The sequence below is a fragment of the Poecilia reticulata genome, chromosome 5, assembly GCF_904066995.2.
Source record: "Poecilia reticulata chromosome 5, P_reticulata-male-v2, whole genome shotgun sequence".
Taxonomy (NCBI): Eukaryota; Metazoa; Chordata; class Actinopteri; order Cyprinodontiformes; family Poeciliidae; genus Poecilia; species Poecilia reticulata.
The window spans coordinates 20,634,795-20,653,452 of record NC_088834.1 but is presented as its reverse complement, the minus strand read 5'-3'; the positions used below and the strand labels follow the sequence as shown (position 1 = coordinate 20,653,452).

General features: G+C 37.4%; 1 protein-coding gene across 1 annotated transcript in view; it reads left to right on the top strand.

The window, feature by feature from the left end:
- Positions 1 to 560: 560 nt before the first annotated feature.
- Positions 561 to 18,658, top strand: part of mapkapk2a (MAPK activated protein kinase 2a) — a 29,860-nt gene continuing 11,762 nt past the window's right edge. Inside the window, exons 1-2 of the mRNA XM_008409246.3 lie at positions 561 to 1,330; positions 16,622 to 16,761. Of these exons, the coding sequence (XP_008407468.1) occupies positions 1,118 to 1,330; positions 16,622 to 16,761 (353 nt within the window). The 5' untranslated portion in view covers positions 561 to 1,117. The remainder of the gene's footprint in view (positions 1,331 to 16,621; positions 16,762 to 18,658) is intronic.

Here is an 18,658-nt window from a genome sequence, read left to right as displayed (position 1 = left end):
TTTCTGTTGGACAACTGTCAAACAGATAGTCTTTCTCCAGATTGTGTACACCACAGCAGAACATTTCACATTGAGAATTTTTTGTCCCTTTATGATCCATAATCATTGAGCTTAAGGGAAATAGAGAGTTGAAATACTTATGTCCATTATATAACGTGTACACATGTAACTTTTTTAGCAGAATTATTCCAACAATTTATTGAGATGGACCTGTAAATGGCTGGACTTCTGTCTCCTTTGAAACAGCAGTCTGAATTATTAGAAAAGAGCCCTAACCTTGAGGTAACCTGCAGGCCTCTGGTCAGAGATTAGTGCGTCTATTTTTGTCCCCCCACCCCTCGTTGGTACCATTTTTTGTTAGAGGGTCTCTTCCTTTAGACAATACAGCGACGAAATAAAGACCAATTTACAAAGAATACCACGATACACAAACAAGACATATAGAAAAAGACTCGCTTTACTTTTTCTGGTTTTAAATAGCTGGTAACTGGCTCTAAATATTGTCGTTTCCTCTGTCGTACTTCTCCTTTAAGAGCCGAAAAAAAACACAGCTATGACGTGAGGAGTAAAACCTGCTGGCTGCCTGTCCACTGAAAAGTGAAGTGTGTTTGACGAAGCATTGGGTGTCGGACTTTCTCTGTTTATTTGTCCTTTCTCCATTGGTTTCTGTCGTTTTTATTTTCATTTTTTAGATTTCGAGATTTGTCCATAGTGAAACCAAACATTGTAGCTAACTTATCGGATGTTTTAGAGAAGTTCCTCCAGCGTTTTTTTGAGGAACCGGTGGAAGGCGGATACCACCGGAGATGGATAAGCTAACCTATAGCTCACTTGTTAGCCGACACTCATAGATCACAGAATAGACTCGCGCTAGCATGCTAACAACTGTCTAATTTAGCATTTATCGGCTAACTGAGGGTCTTTTCTCAATCCTAGCATCAGAATTATTCGCTGCTAGACTTTGGGTCTTATTTTTTCATCGTTTTTAGTCTGTCAGAAGCCAGCGAAGTCAGGAAGACTCAATTTCTGGTCAAAAAAGGAGAACGACGGCGCGGAATTGTCGAGAAAGGACGGCTAAGTTATCCCTCCAGCTCAGTCAGACAAGACTGTGGACATTATGCTGTCTAACGCTCAGAACCAACCACTGTTTCCGAACCCGGCGGGCCAGCAGAACCCCACGGGCCACTTCAACGCCAGACCCCACCTACAGATCAAGAAGAACGCCATAACAGACGAGTACAAGATCACCGGCCAGGTGCTGGGACTGGGGATCAATGGCAAGGTGGTGGAAATCTTCCAGAGGAAGACCGGTGACAAATATGCGTTAAAGGTGAGCCACAGTGGTCCGATATGTCACCCAGTTAAATACTGTAGTTGACACCACTTGAACCGCCATTATAGATAATCTAGTTAGTGTGAAATCATTAATAAAAACAAAGACAGATCTATTTTTTTGCCTACCAACACTGATATGGATATATGTTCGCACTGCATGTTTGCTTTTGTTTTTTCAGCTTTTCACCGGGCGATACTGTTGTTGAACGTCTCAAACTTAGTTTAATACGAGCCATAATATTTTGCTTTTCTCTAAGGCCTTAAAAATATAATTTCCAGCCCCCCAAATATTTCATTTTCCACAAGAGGCCCCTCCAATGGATGTATCAGTGAGTTAAATGCATAACTTCATTCATTCACTGGCTGCTGTATTTTGTTTTCAGTGATTTGAAACTGGTTGTGGAATTTGGGTGGCATTGTGTTGTGACGAAACTACTAGCTCTGTGATGCAGGAAAGCAATTGCTGCTGTCGAAATAAATTTATCACCAGGCATTTAGCCTTGCCCATAAACATGCAAAACAATTACTGGTTTAAAATTGAATTAAAACCCAAACACTCTTGTTACCAACCTCTACCATGGTTGGATTTCACAGGATAGTTTTCAATAGTTGGCCAAACCTTTCATCAGTAACATAAAGTGATCTAAAGTTTACTTTATACTATAGGAAGGTGCTGATGTAAGGAAACCCAGATGCAAAAGAACATCTAATAGCTGAAAAACAAACGTATACATTTAAATAACATTTGTATTTAAGTACTAAGTAAAATATATTTATTTTATTAAGTAATCTGTGTCCTGGAGTGAATCTGAAGACCTGCAGAGACCCTAAATGTAAGAAGGAAATACTAGAATATTTTATATATAATATATAATCACATTGTTGGAGCTGCTTCCAGTCACAGTCGCACAACAGAGTTTTGCAAATATTTTTAAGCAAGCCTAAGTGAACATTTTCAGCCTGTGTGAACATTTTCAGTTGTCAAAGTATTATTCAATGACCTCTGCAAATACACGACCAGAATTTCTCAAGATACCTAAATTAATCCCTTCTAACATAAATTAATGGTGTTCCATCACAGAAACTTAAAACTGAAAAGGATGAAACAAAGTAGCCTTGCTGTGCCAACTGAGCTGGTGATGATTAAAACGCAGTTTCACATATCTTCTCACATCTCTGTACTTCCCCTGACTTTACTTCTAATCACCTCCCTGACTCCGAAACTCTTGGCAACGGGTAACTGAAGTGCTGATGTTGGTGATGCTTGTTTATAGTATTTTCACTAATTTGGAAAAGAATCGGATCTTAGAGTTCCACCAGCTTATTTACTGACTCATTTCTACACTACAGGTCTAAATGCATTTTTTTAAAAGCACATCATCGACAAGCGTCAGCAACTGCATCCTGCTGAAATGTCATGTTGGTGGCTGGAAACGTGCCATGACTAGCTCTGATTACTAACCTGGTGATAGAGTAGATATCTGTGAATTAAACGTCATAGGATTGACGTTTTATTGTGTCATGTTTATGCTTGAACATAATTACCATTCCAGCGCTGTTGAGGAATCGATTCAGAACAGGTTCTTCCTCAGCTCACCTTGAAATGTTGACACTTGCTTACTGAGCTGCACATATTTGAGTTAAATGGTGATAAGAATCAAAACCCATGCAATGTGATGCGCTGCATTAGGTTCAACGCCTGAAGATCACTTTCTGTCTTGATCAATGATTAATGAGGGGCAGACGCCTTTACAGATAAACTCACACTAGACTGATGCATGTCCACATTTGGCAAAGATCTATAAGGATGAATGAACTTTTTCTGGGCTGCACTGAGGCGCACTGTGTGACTTTTGTTTATGTGTTAAAATCTCCAAATTAGTCACACTCTGGGGAAACCCTGATCATAACTTCTCTTTTGTGTTAAACAAGATAAATTCCTATTATTAAGATTTATGTAGGTCTCTCTGCTGATCTTGTAGAGATCAGTAGCATCAGAGTAGCGTTTTCCTCAATTATTTCAACATAATATTTTTAGTTGCCCATTGTAAGTACTAAGTTTTGTGTAATCTGCTGTTTATGGGATTTTAAATGTAAATTCTAGTGATGCTCCGATCAGGATTTTTGCTGCCGATTCCAATACCGATCATCCATGAGGCTGATCTCTGCCGATCACTGATCACTGCCGATTGCCTGGACTGGCTGTTGATTTTTCACTTTAGGTAGAAATTATACCATGTTATCTGGCAAAATGGAAAAATTATCTGGCAATAAATTGACCTAATTTAGACATACTTGACATAAAATATTTTCTTTCTTTTTTTAAAGTTACATTCTGCAGCTTTAAGTAGACGTTCGGTGTGAGAGTTCACTATGGGTGGAGGTTGAGTAACGCTACGTCTGAAATATCACTACCAGTAGCGCGGTCCAAGAGCGAGAGCAGAACCAGCGTCTTTCACCGCCAACTTGAAGACTTGAATAATTTTTCGGGTTAGTTGTTTAGCTTTCTGACCGTGATGCTAATCCTGTTGAGTGTTGCGCTGCTTTACCTGCTATCCGCTCCGGATGTTCTCCTACACTGAACCTCGATGTAGCCAAACTCCGTCAAGTGCTTGTTTTTTTTTAAATGCATATTATTTGTTGTGTTGATGCATTTTGAGGTGCTTCACCTCCGAGGTAATTTCCTGCCGCAACATGCAAACTTCCCCATTCACTCAGAGCGTTAAAGTTTCACACGACAAGATTTGTTGTCGCGCTGCAAAGTGAGATAAATGTGATTGGTTTTGGTGATCGGCAACAAGAGACGGTGATCACCTATCATAACACTTTTTCAAAGAAATCGGCCGATCGATCGGGAAACCTCTAGTGAATTCTCAAGAGTAGATTAGTTGGGTCACTAATAACCTACTTGCTAAATGAAGAAAAATACAATAAAAACATGGCAGGTTCTGATTTATAATTTCAATGCATGTTAAAAATCGTTAAACTCTGGATGTATTATCTGTATGAACTCAATATTTTACTTCAAAATCTCAGTTGTGCATTTTATAAAAAAAATAACACCATTACAGTGCAAGTTGAAAGTTGGCATTGAAGACACAGGAGGAAGCAGAACTTAAAAACTGAGCTTTTATTCCAAACACCAAACTATTTGAATGACGGCTGCCTTAGTCTCCATTTCAGTCCCTTTACACATAAATGTGCTTTCCCATGATGGTTTGACAGTAATGGGCCGTAATGTTTAGAAAAGGTTTGCAAAAGGGGAAAAAAATTATCTGCTACTTTAGACCTTTTGAATTAAGGAATCTTATTGTCTATCATGTTAAAATAAAAACTGAATACAGTGCATCAAATACTAATATTTATGTTTGAGTTGTGTTGTCCCTTTTTTAAATACAGTTTATTATTATTAGCCGCTTCATAGTGTTGTGGCCACGCTTACTAGTCATTTCACAGATGTTGCATATATCACATCTCTGCCTGATGACACTGGTTCTGCTCACTGGAAAAAGAACCAAAAAAAAGCAACCAAACAAGAAACAGATACCTGATTTGAGAGATTGCATCAGTCCCAGTGATGGAAAATTTGATTGATAATGCAGTTTATAGAAGGAATGGCTCTCTGTGAAACTCTGGTTTTTATTCCTAGACGCACAGGTATATTTTGAAACTTGGCTCATAAAGAGAGTTTCCAGTGACCTACACAATCCAGCTGCGACGTGTTTGGACAGTCACCAAATAAGGTCATAAAGATACGAACATTTAACAATGTTCACATCAAACAGAATGTAAAAATATAACTATTTAATAATTTTTTGTTTCTGATGCAACCCAAGTGTTCCTCAGGGAAGCGGGGGGCTGTGCATGATAGAATATTATAAATATTCAGACAGTGAAGTGGGTGTTATTCCCTATCATGGTGTCCAGACAGCATAGGGAAAAAAAAAACAGAATTGACCCAGTTCTTTCATTTCTAAACTCTGCATTACCCAAAAACTGCATGAAGGGATGAAACGTGTAAGGCAAGAGCACATGAGGAATGCTGCTGCGTTTTTATCGGCTCGCATAAATTCTCATAAGTAACACACACCAGAAGAGTCATGCATGTGTAAGTGTACAGAGACATCAGACTTGTCTCTCTAATATTTTTAGTTTCTGTTTGTGGTTGTGATAATGTATGAAAACTCAAAGGTGACAAAAAAAATGTCTCGACGGCAGTGTGTCATGCTGTGAAATACTTTGCAAAATGTTGCTTTTTTTGTGCTAACTCAGTCAGGTCTAATCCATTGTGTTCATTGAGAGTCCAGGATCAAGTACCTGTAAATTTAACATGGTGACGTTATATTGATGCAGCATGTGCATTTCTTGGACTACATATTGTTCTGGTTTTGCAGAATAATGCAATCTTTTTATCTGGAAAAAATCTGGTTATATGGACATTCTCTTAGGTTTAATAAACCTCACACACTATGATGGAAACTTCTTATTTAGTCACTTGCGTCTAAACCTTATTACCGGCAAATGTTTGGCAGACTGACGTTTCCTTTAAACTTAATAATTTATGGCCTTCTACTGTATCGCACCTAATATAGCCTCTCTAAAAATCAATAACTTTTTGATTGACCTTATACATGCTTCCTGTGTTGATTGGTCTGCCCGTAATGCGTCCTTGTTACGGAAATGTTTTTAGATGTCTGAAGCTCTGCAAAATGTTGTCGTAAAGTGAAAAACAAACAAACAAAAAAAACAACAAAAATCCTAAACCAATTGAAAACCAGTTTCTTTTATGTGGACGATAGACTTAATTTGACTAAATTAAAAAGGATCAGTAAAACAAATGTTGCTGTCTTATATATCCCTAGCCCTTATATTGGCATAAAGATGAAAGTAATTAGTTTCTAAAATATATACTTCATAATATTGGACCCTTTTTGTTAAAAATTCGACATGTATTAAATTTGGACTTCAGGAAACACCAGGAATGAAGAATACTGCATTTTATCGTGAAAAAATAATGGTCAAACATTAAAAAGAAGATTTCAAATCCATTTTGTATATTCATTTTCTTCAGTCGAAATTTTAGTCATCATTTCGGCTCCTCTAAAATATTAAAACAACCACAATTTATTTTTGATTCAGATTTTTTGGGAAAGAAGCATCAAAGCTTCAGATTAGCAACGATATCGATATATCTACCTTACATTACATTTTTTACATTTTACTAAATTTAAAAGTGGGATTTTTTTCCTTTGCTATTTAATACAAAAAGTAATTAAAAGTTAAATATATTATCCATACTAATGTTCTTGTTTCACTTGTTGGTTGTGTTTTTATTACAAGGAAATGTGACTTTTTCATTATTCCTCCATACATTTTGTTCCAGATTTTTCTTTTAAATAACCACCAAAAACAGTGAAAATATTCAGCTTTATCATTTAAAACTTGAGTTTAATTAAATATTTTAGTATTTAAGCTGTTTACATTAGACCATAAAAACCCAAATAAAAGGTAACAGGGTTGTTCCACATTAAGCCCTGGCTTTATGGATCTTTGATGTGATGCATAATGAAAACCTACGAGTGCAGCTGACGCATTTACTGTTGGTGTTTGTATAACCTGGGCTGGTTTAACATGCCATGCAGCGGGACTCTGTCGTACTGTTTGGGCCTTATCTGTTTACCAGAGCTATGGAGAAGGGATCTAGAAGTATTTGGAAAGAACATGGTGTTAGATTGAGCTGAGAAGCTATGCGGTGTGACGACTCTTCAGGGGTAAAATGTAAATACATGGGAGGGCAGCAGGAGGGGAATGGGGTGTGACTGGGCTGCCTGAAATAAACGGCTAGGAAAACAACCTTCAATCTAGCGTCTATACCTGCTGGTTCACATGGGATTGAGAGAGGGGCTGCCGCCCGTCTCTTGTAGTTAGAGACGCGGTTCACCGTTTACAGGTCCCTAGTCTGTTAGAACAGTGTTTTTCAACCTTTTTTGAGCTAAGGTACATTGTTTTAATTGAAAAAATCACAAGGCACACCACCAACCAAAAATGTAAGCAAAGATACTCTGTAGCCGCCTATATTACATATATAGTCATTCTTATCAAAGTGTCTTGAATAGGAATCAAACACAAAAATGTATTTTTATCATATTTTACATTTATTTCAAATTGCACTTAACGTGCACTTAACTTCAAAAATACAACTGAGCAGTACCACAACAATGTGGTCTTAAATTTAAAGTTGTAGAAAACTTCAAAGTGTTTTACAAACTAATCCACAAGCATTCTTTTAGCCGGAATACAGAAAATAATTCTTATTCTGAAAGAAGCAATAATATTTGGGAAAGATTTCACTTCATATTCACTGTTACAATATGAAGAGTCGTACAAAATGTCAATATCTCTAAGAAAAATACACAGAAAAGCCGCATGTTCAAAGTGTAGGAAAAAAGTAGCAGCGGAAAATACGGTAGGTATTGGGTAATTTCCACGGCACCCCTGACGATCACTCATGGCACCCTAGTGTGCTGCGGAACAGTGGTTGAAAAACAGTGTTGGAGGACAACACAAAGACAAACCATGCAGAGAGACCAACCCAACAGTGACTACAATTGTTACAATTTATGTCCAACACATTTAAAAGTTGTGAAAGTCACTCCTTATAGTTTTCTACCAACGTGTACACACTCCTTTTAAAAGGTCTGGTTTTTGTGATGTAAAATGAGCCAAGTGCAGCCTTCTGACGTTTATCCTGTACAATTTAACTGAAACCTAAAAATTTTTAAAGGTGTGATAAAGGGTCAAAAATCGAGTTGTATTGGTGAATCGACCTTTAAACTAATCCTTTTATTGAGCATCTTTTGACTCAAATTTAGCATCCAACCTTTTGTGGTGAGTGTATTGGGATCCCGCAACTTGTTAATATTTTCCCACTTCACCTTTAAATGGTTCAACAGATCAGATTGGGATTGTGGGGACATTTCTTGTCCAAAGCCATCTTCTGGTGATCCCACAGAATAGGTTCTTATTCCTAAATAGGCAATTTTAAACCGTTGAGTTCCATCTTCTGTTATTTTGGAAAACAACTTGGACTTATTGTAATGCTGAAAAAGCAAATCTATTTTCATCTTCAGCTTGTTTGCAGACTTTTGATGTTTTGGTGTTGAACCCTATTGGTATTTGGAAATATCAGTGACTTTTCCCACCTTGACAATCTTTAATTAAAAAACTCCAGACTTGATTAGGCCACCTCCATGTTTCAGTGTCTATATGATGTGCTTCAGTAATGCACAGCACTATTGATTTGACAAATAACACAGCTTCTGGTTCAAAAGTTCAACTTTGCTTTTATGAGATCATAAAAGCTACAAGGTTTTGGGAGATTTTAACCAGGTCTGGGTGTTTTTCTCTGGAATAGAAGAATCCTGCATTGCAACTTTGTTTCTTATTGTGGACACATGGAGAATACAGCAGCCTGTTATCACATGAAGAAAAATAACACTTGTTGGAAAGTTTTGCAATTCCTCCAATGTTGCTGTTGAATGTTGAAGCCTTCATCGCCAGTTTCTGGCTCATCTTTTTTTTTTCTTTTAAATATATTTCTAGTGTTATTTCTCCCATTAGAGGTGACTGGTTAGCACCAAGCTGGCCCTTCTTTTGACTTGATGTCTTGTAATCTCACTGATCCAATGTAACAAAATGCCAGCTGGAAAATATCAGGTAAATCTTAGGTCATCTGAATATTATTCCATTTTAACTCAATTTGATACAGTTGAACTAAAGAAGATTAAATGCTGAATCTGAGTCAAAGTTTAGTTTAGTTTTAAGTCTGTTCAAATTTAGTCATCCAGGTTTTTGTAGCTTCATAGTTGTTGTTTTTTAAAATTTTTTTTACATAAAGTAGTACAGCATAAATATCACATGTGGAAAGGTTAAAATGATAAGTCTCTTCCGATATTTTTTACATCACAGCAAAACTGGCATTTGAACACGGTTGCGTATGCTTTTAAGCGTCACTGCAGGTAAACATGGTAAGCCGGTGTAAAAAAGAGGAACTGAATATTAGGCTGTTTAAATTTATGACCACTAAGCCTTTTGAAACATGGTAGAACTGATTTTACCTAGACACTGTTTTATGAGGACTTGGCAGTCATAACAACGTCCATGGATAATAAATCTATCTGAATTCACACTGTTGTCTGATTAAACATTAACATGATTACAGTGAAGTAACTGTGGCAATATATCACTCACAAAAAGAGGAAAAATCTCCAGAGGTGGAGGTGCTATGTCAGCCCTCCGAACAGTTTTTCACCTCTGTTTTTTCATATGTGTAAAATCGTAACTCCATTTATCTTTAATAATCTGACATTTCAATTTTTTCTGTCCCTAAAGGGGGAAATCCCCGTCTTTTGGTCATAAAACATTCATAGTTTGGGAGAACGAGGTATTTTTCCTTAATGGTTCTTCAAGTTATTATCATCAACACCTTTTTTTTTTTTTTTTTTTTTTGTGCTATTCATTATTGACACGATTCCCTTTAAATCGTTTTCTGTTAGAAACAAGATTTAGTCAATGCTTACTGACGGTAAAAACAACACTGCCTTTAAACTTTAGGGTTTGTGTAATTTGCATTCGAGTATGGTTTTTATTTTCGGTGTTAGGTTTTCACAAACTTTTCCATCTTGAGGTTAGATTGACGGATTTGTAAAATCTGATAAACACCACTTCGTTTTTTAAGTTAAACCAGGTCAGCAGATGTAGTTTTCTTCTTGACACCAAAGTTTGGAATTCAGGATGATTCATTTTTTCCTAATTTTATTTTCCCTGTCCCAAGTGTTTAATCTTCATTTTATTTGAAATGTGAAGCTGGTGCTTGAGGCCGCTCTGCCTTTTGTAACTAACCCTTTACTTTTCAACTCCCATCCTTGAAAACTAACGGTGGGAGTTGAAAAAGAATACATTTCTTTTTCTGTTTTACATATAAATGTGTCACTTTTATATGATCCTGACGCATCACTTTCCTGATGTGTCAGGAAAGTGACACATCAGGAATTGTCACGGTAGCAAGGAATTGCTACTGTATTCTTTGAAGCCTCTTGTTCAGATTTGCAAAAACTACATGATGCACAAGAAGAATACCAGTGACACTTTCACAGACCTACATAAACCTTACTAATAGGAATTGTGAATGCCAGTTGATTGTAGACAATTAGTAACTCTTATTAGTCCAAACTGAGGCCATGCTTGTATTAGAATCTGGATTTATCATATGTGTGACTTCTAGAGGAGCCACTCGCACACCTGCGCAGACCACCACTTTCTATGTGGGCGGACGTGCGATTGTAAGGATGTGGTTTGATAGATGGATAAGAAACTTGCTAACGGGTTGTGTGGCCGAGTAATTTCCAAGCTGATGCAATGGTTGTACTATAAAAAAAAAAAAGAAAAAGAAAAAGACCAAAACACAACTCTTATATAATGAACGCAACTTCTAGAGCAAAACTTTATGCTTGTATTCTTTAGCAAGCCCTTCTCTGCATGTTATTTGCTACTTGGGATTAGTTCCCCATACGGAAGCAATGTGGTTAAATTGTGCTGAATGGTGCCAACGGTAAAAGGAAGCATTTTGTAAAGGCCATTTAACCAATAACCAGTCTTGCTGCTCTGTTATGAATGGTAGCCAAAGCGACCAATAGTGAAACTAACTTGAAACTTGTTTTTTCAGGAAGTCTAACCCTCACCTCAATATTTAACTGAAGTAGTTCAGTCGTAAAACTAGAAGTGGAGAAAGAGAGAAAATAGTGAGATCTTGACTTGATAAGTTTTTAATCTAACTTTTTATTAAATTTTAATCATTATATGGCATGCATTAAGTATAGGTGCCAAAACTTTTCAGTAGTTTTAGCAGAACATCTTCGTTTGTTTTTTTTTTAATACCCAAGGGAGGCTTTTTTTAGTTTCCACTTAAATTTTATTGCAAGAAAAAAGTTGTGGCATGTTGCTTTTGTTTTAAACATTTCCACAAAACTCAACAAATAAAATAATTTTTTGGAAAGTGCACAATGGAAATGGATTGACCTGCTTGGTGCTGTCCTTTATCTCACAAGGAATGCCTCAAATTATTGAGATACCTGAAATGACTGCTGTGATTAAGCAGATAGTAACTCTGTGAGGACGACAGATTTATGTGACGTCTGTTATGCAATCATTTTAGTGCTGTCTAAGTAGGAAATAATGAATTACTGATCAAAGGGAGGTGGAAGGCTTTTTATTTTTCCTTTTATGTTGTCTGTGCTCGGTATTTGCACATGAGCACTACGTCTACAGTCTGAGTCAGGTCAGCAGTTCAACATTTAACACACATGCTTTTAATTTGTACAAGTGACCCATGTGTGGTTCACTGATATAGTTCACAGATATTGGTGACAAAACACGGTCCACGCCCTGAATCATGAGGTCACCAAAGGGCCGAGTTAGTGAGGTCCGACCAGATCGGGGGGTGGAGATTGTTTGGGTCAGAATTATATCTGGTACCTTTTATTCTCTGTTTCACTTCCATCAACAGCATTATCTATTGTTTCTAGTTATCCTTATCCTGCACAACCTTGCATTTGATCTTCAAAGACTCAATAACGCCCACTCTCTTTCCCATTAGGAGCTTTCGTTCTGTATCAGGAAGTGAGACGACAGAAAGTGTTACAGCGTTGGCTCTAAAACAACACATCCGTATCATGGAGATGATGTAGACTCTCACTTCCTCCTCCGTTAGGACACTGGCTAAGGGAGCCTCGTTTTGAGCAGCTGGGAGCAACTGCCAGTTGTTTAACAACCAAGGCTGCAACACTTCCCGTCATCTCGCTTCCTGATGCAGAACGAAAACTCCTAATGGAAAAGAAAGTGGGCGTTGTTGAGTTTTTGAAGATCAAATGCAAGGGTGTACGTGATGAGGATAACTAGAAATGACAGATAACGCTGTTCGTGTTTAAGCGGTCAATGTTCATGAGGTTATTTATTTATTTTTTTTAGTTTTACAGTACAAACCACATGTTAATATACACATTCTCACTGTCTTTCCTTTAAAGTCTAAGCTAAAACACTTTGCCTGTTTGCAGTTAAAGCTTGGGTACAAATTGGTATTTCCGGACACAGTGATTGCAATCGAATAGATACGAAACGGCCCTGATTTTTTTTCACTATGGAAAATTTGTGTGCAGAACTAAAACAGTGTTTGAGAGCATGTCCCAAACCTAACTTGGTTGCATCAGTTCCATATTGAGGAATGGGACAAAGGTCCAGCAAACTCTTGTGAGAAACTTCTGGGAGGAGACCCAAAACATTTGGTCCTGGTCATACAGCATAAAAGTAAATGCTTGTGATCTTATGAATTTGAACAAAGTAAACAAAAACAACTAATTATAGAACAGGAAACGGTTTGATTTATTGTCTGTGAGAAAAGAAAGGTAATGTTTTTTTTTTTATTTATTTTTTTTAGCTTGTGTGAACACCTGGTTTCTGCTGTTTGCAGTTAAAAAAGATCTTATGTGGCTTAACAAATGCCTTTAATACCCCAACGAGACGAACACATTTCTGGCTCGTTCAGTGTAGACTGAACAAGCTAAGAGGACAAACTGCATCTTCCTCTGGCAGCTCGTTGTTTAACCTCTTTTTGTCGGCATAAGAAGCTTTTCTGATTGAGACGAGCTTAACCCGTCACCTTTGTATATTCTTAGTTCCTCACACGTTTTCACTGCACCTTCACCCATAGTGTGATTCTTAACTAGCCGTTTTGTGGCTCAACACAGCGAGTGGAGGAAGTGGTGGTCTTGCGCTGAACTGTCTCTCACCTCCTGCTGTTTTTGGCCCGCCCTGGGGAACTTTTGTTGAGGCTTGTGGAAGTGTATTGTGTGTCCATCTGCCGCCATCTTTTCCCGCCTTCTTAATAAGCTTCACTGTTTAGCTTAAAAGGGCAAACAACAGATGATAGGAGGGCGGTGGTGAGGGGGGGCACGCTGCACAAACACCAGCAGTGAGGTCACAGCAGTCTGCTTTCATATTCATTGCAGGTGGCCTAAGGACAGAAGGACTGTTTTTGTTAGATTTTGTTGACATTTAAGTTTTTTATGTAATGGGATATTACTTTCACTTTTAGGTTGTGATGGGAAAACAATTTAAGAATTTTTTTTTTTTAATGGAGAAAGATGGTGCAGTTCTGGTCAACATGGTCGTCTCACTTCACTCTATTTTAAGCTGAAATCTCACATTTCAGCTTAAAATATCCAAAGTGTCAAATATCTCGCTGTGCATAACCGTTTTTTTCCTAAACAACGTATCTGCCTGTGGTTCAATTGTTTTTATTGTGATGTTTTGTCATACCAGCACTTGTACTGTGTTTGATTTGGGTGTTAAGTGAATCCACAATGTTGTCGTGACGAAAATTACCCATAAAGATGGTTGTAGACCAAAGGAAGTTTGGATATTTGCTAATGCAGTCTTTATTATTATTTTTTTTTATGAAGCTGCTTTGATCGGAAAATGGTATGAGGTTTTTTTTATAATGCAAAGCAAAAAAAAACTCAAACCCAATATATTCAGAAATACATTTGGAACTATAAAGACAAAATAATTGATATAGGAATAGATGTTTAGTGCTGTTTTGTTTTTGTTTTTTTGGAGTGCATTTTGCTATATTTATGTCCAACTGGATTATGTATTTGTGTTTTTCCTAGTTACTCTGTTTAGAAGGATGCAAGCCAAATCTTTCTTTTGTCCTACCGTATAGATTAGAGGGACGTTTAATTTAGTTGCCACCAGAAATTCTTTAACCAGCGGTTAAAGATATTTTAGGGATCTTTGGCTCTTTTAAGACTCATTTGTTTTAATTGGCTGACCAGTTGAATTAATTAAACTGATTTGAATAATTCAGGGGTCTTCAGCTCCACTCCACCAGTCCTGCTTACTTTGGATAAATCCCTGCTCCTGCACACCTGAATCAAACTAATAGTTAATGGGGATGTAATTCAGCTTTTTGATTCAAGCCTGTTGGAGCAGGGATGTTGGTTTTTCTTGGCAACTTGTCCCAACAATCCATTTTTTTAATTTATTTTTTTACGGGTTGGTAATAAAAGTAAATATTTCACAATTTTCTCTAAATCATTGGTTGAGATGCAATTAAATGGTTAAATAAAAGATGTATAAAAAGCAACCACAGAATGGCTTCTAGATTTTAAGTTGTTTTAGGTACTGAACTGAACCTTAGACCACCTCAAGAAAAATTTCTGTAAAGGAGAATGTTTTCATTCTTGTACGGGTTTTTACATGCTCAAGTCAACAGACTGAAGGTATACCCCCAGTGGAGTGGATTACATAAAGTTTTTTTTCTTTTAATTCATGATTTACACTTTTAACAATGTTCATTCTGTCTGAATTTAGATAAAATTTTGCTTTTCTTTTGTCTGTTGTTCTGAATACAAACAGACTACAATGCCGGTAGTCTCCGAATGTTTCAGATTATTCTGAAAACTGAATTCATTTGTTAAAAACTAACTAAGCTGCTGGGAAACTTGTGGCTATTGGAAAATGACTTCTAGTATATTCAGCATGTAGCAAGGATAGAAATGCATCCCTAAAGCCTCCCTGGCACAGTAATGAAGTCTAAAACACAGCTACACTCTTTTGGTAATTCAGATGCGGCTGCTTTTTTTTGACTGCTTTCTGCTTGTGACTACAGCCTGCATCTGATTGATGTTGAATTAAATTTTAAAAATAATTAATTCTAAAGAGAATTTAAAGGCTGTAACTCGGACTTGACAGCACCATTGCCACTGTTTTGAAAGTAATTTATTTCAGGGTTAAGAAATATCCCCATAATCGTTAAAGCTTGCTTTTAATCTCTGAGCTACTCTGTAAAGGTAGATATTTAGCTCTTTGTGTGTGAAGTTTCTGTTTTACAACATTTTTTGGTGTGTTGTATCGACCTACATTTAGTTGAGATTTTTTTGTCAATTAGTACAATAATGCCTGTAAATTACCCGTATTCCTTCCTAGATGCTAATATTTTTGTACTATAAATGCTAAAACCTGCAAACTATTAAAGCTTTAGCTTAAGTCGTTTCTTTTATTCTACCGTTTTGGACAGCCACAGCTGCTTTCCTCTGTAAACTGCTTACTTAGCAGCACACAAGTCCACTGACGGTGTGTGTTGTGAAGCACCAGAGATACTTTTTGCTCAGAGGAATGACGCTCACTCTATTGTATTATGACAGTGGGCTGGGCTGGGTTGGAATGTAACATAACAAAGTAGATGGACTGTGGCTCATTGTCCACTCTCCGTTTTTTCTTTTTTCTTTTAATATATATATATTTTTTTACTCATGAGAATAAATAAGTGTTAATTGCAGGACAACATGATGTCTCTAATTGAAATATGTGCACACACTCATTTCTCATTAGTTTTTTTTTTTTTTTTTCAGGTACACAGCTTATATTATAATCACTATCTGAATTGTAAGGAAATAATTTTTGGTTAAGAAAAAAGTCATGTCATCTTCACTTACTTTTAATAAATTGATTAGTTTATGCATAAAATTACCAGACTAGATGGATACACATGCGTGATTGGTGTGTGTGTGTTTTGCAGGTGTTTTTAGGTCACATGCTTATTTGATCAGTCAGGTGTTTTACTGCTACGCAAGACACAACTTTCTCTGTGTGCTGTTGGTTGTTTGAGCTGATGACTGTCCACTGTTTACTCTTCAGCATACATGTTCTGCCAGTTCATATAAAAAAAACTCAAAACATTATGCCTATTTAAATCGTTATTGCATCAGACAGTGTTGTTGATTGTTAGTGTTGCTGTTTACAAACATTCAATTAATTGACTGCTATTTTCATGTAGACGTTTTTACAAGGATTGTGACAGAAATAAAGTCAAAGACGATGTGCTGACAAAGTGTCGCAGACAGGGGGCGCCACCTGCTCACAAGTCTAAATAAAAAAATACTCCTGTCTATTTAACATTTTGCCATCTGGGGGCAGCATAACATCTCCAGGTTGCTGCTGCTTCATGCTACGTGCAACATTCTGTCATAAGATGGCAATTTTTTTTAAAATGCCTAAATGGAAGAGAAAAAACAGAAAATAAGTTCACCACTTTGAGTTTAGTCTTTTTATTTGTTGTCTGTCAGTACTCTTATGTAATCCAGGTTGTTCCATGTTCAATATAAATAAATATTTACATATGGTACACGTATTGTTCGTCACACTCACTCTTTTTTGTGTTTGTGCTCAGATGCTGCAGGACTGTCCCAAGGCACGCAGGGAAGTGGAGCTGCACTGGAGGGCGTCCCCATGCGCCAATATTGTGCGCATCATTGATGTTTATGAGAACCTCTATCAGGGCAAGAAGTGTCTCCTTATTGTCATGGAGTGGTGAGTGCACAGTCTGTCTACACAGACCCTCATTCAACAGAGGTTCTCCTTTATAGATGGTGTGAAACACTTTGATTCAATTTGTTCACTCATCAAAATAGCAATATTCTAAGATTTCTGTTCCTGTTTGAGCTGAAAATTCAAACATCTTCATATTATGTCTACATTATTTATCGTTCCGAGTGTCTAAAGCTTCTCCATGAGAGCGCCTTTAACTGGTTCCTCCCCAGTCAGCCCTGTCCAGACTCGACCCCAGTTGCAGATCCTGCATGGCTCTTCCTTGCTACCTTTACCACTCTGGGGGTAGAACAGACCGCGCCTTGCCGTGTATCATTCGCAAGCTAATTTTATTGATAGCAGATTGCATTTGCTGATCGGCAAGAGATGTCACCAGGCGAAGGCCGGACCTGTCAAGATCCAAACCGCATCGTCTCAAACACTACTGTGTGGACTGGCGGATATGCCGTCTGCTATCAGAAAGCTGATAGTGTGGAAAGGTGTAATCAGAAGCAAAATCAGAAGCACATGCATCAACATCTGGAGCGAAATAACTGTGATTTCAAAGCCCTGCAAGCAACACGTGACTCTGGAAAAACGAGAATGCAATGAAAAGACGAGCAACCGTGCAGCTCTGGTTGACGTTCTGTCAAATCAAGTTTTGCACTGACTGTCTTGAAACACCGGAACTTAGTTTGACGTGACGTGCGTTTTATTCTTTGTTTGGGTTTTCGTTTTCAATAATGTTCGTGCATGGATCTTGCACTGCATCGTTTGACTTCATCACCTGAATTTAAAGCTTGCACACGTCCATAAAAATGAAAATAAAGTGCTGCAATATAGATAAATTTGTACATTTGGCAAAAACAATCAGCTAACCTGAATTGTTTTCATTATGTTTGGCCAGATATGAATTTCTATAAGATAAAATGAAATATCTGTGTTTATTTGAGTCCATGCAAACCACAACCTCAAGGTTTTCAGTTGCTGAATGTTGCTGCTAACAGCCTCATCGGAGCGCCAACCACAGCTCCTGAGCTCTCATGGCTCGCCCACGTTCCTGCTCATAATCACAGCAGCAAAACGGTGAGGAACACGCTGCCAACAGAGACGCTCCATGTTTCAGTAGAACCGAACCAGACATTCACCAGATAGAGTTGAGCTTGACAATGGGGAACGGGCTTAAACTGTCATAACAAAATACAGGAAAATCTATTCTGGGAAAAATATACCACATCCGTAGCTCTTCCGACTTGCCCAACATGCCCTCCTTCACTGGAGCCAAGGGTCAAGTTCATGTCATTCTTCATTTGCTACAGTAAGAGTGGAAGTGGAAGCAATTTGTTTCCGTTTTTCTCACAGATGTCAGGTTTTTGGCACTTTTTACAGTATTATTTCAAATATTTTTTTCAATTTGTACTTTTTTGACTTCAATGACAATCTGACTCCTGATCCAGTTTCTTTTATTAGGATTTTTCTCATTTCTATATTTTTTAGTTAATTATTTAAAATTAAAGAGTTGCAAGTTGATAATGAGGAAACCCCCCCATCAATTTTCCTATTTTAGTTTATGTTTCAACAATTTAAAGGGACACTAAAATGGACTGTTTTGAGCTTTACGTCATTTTTTCACGATATTCCCTCATAAAAAACATTCTTGGAGTGTTGCTTTGATTTGAGAAGTTTTTTAATCTCCAGTGGCAAAACAGTAGGTGCCTTTGAGGTGCAGCTCCTTTTCAGAGTTGCAGTTTCCTAGCATCCTTCATGCGAGACTCCCCCACTCTGCTCCTTTTAACTAGCCAGCAGCAATTGGCAAACACCTGGTGGAGCTGTACATCTGCTGAGCTCATTATATGAGCCACTTCTCAGTCCAATGCTTTTAAAAACATTGTTAGACTTA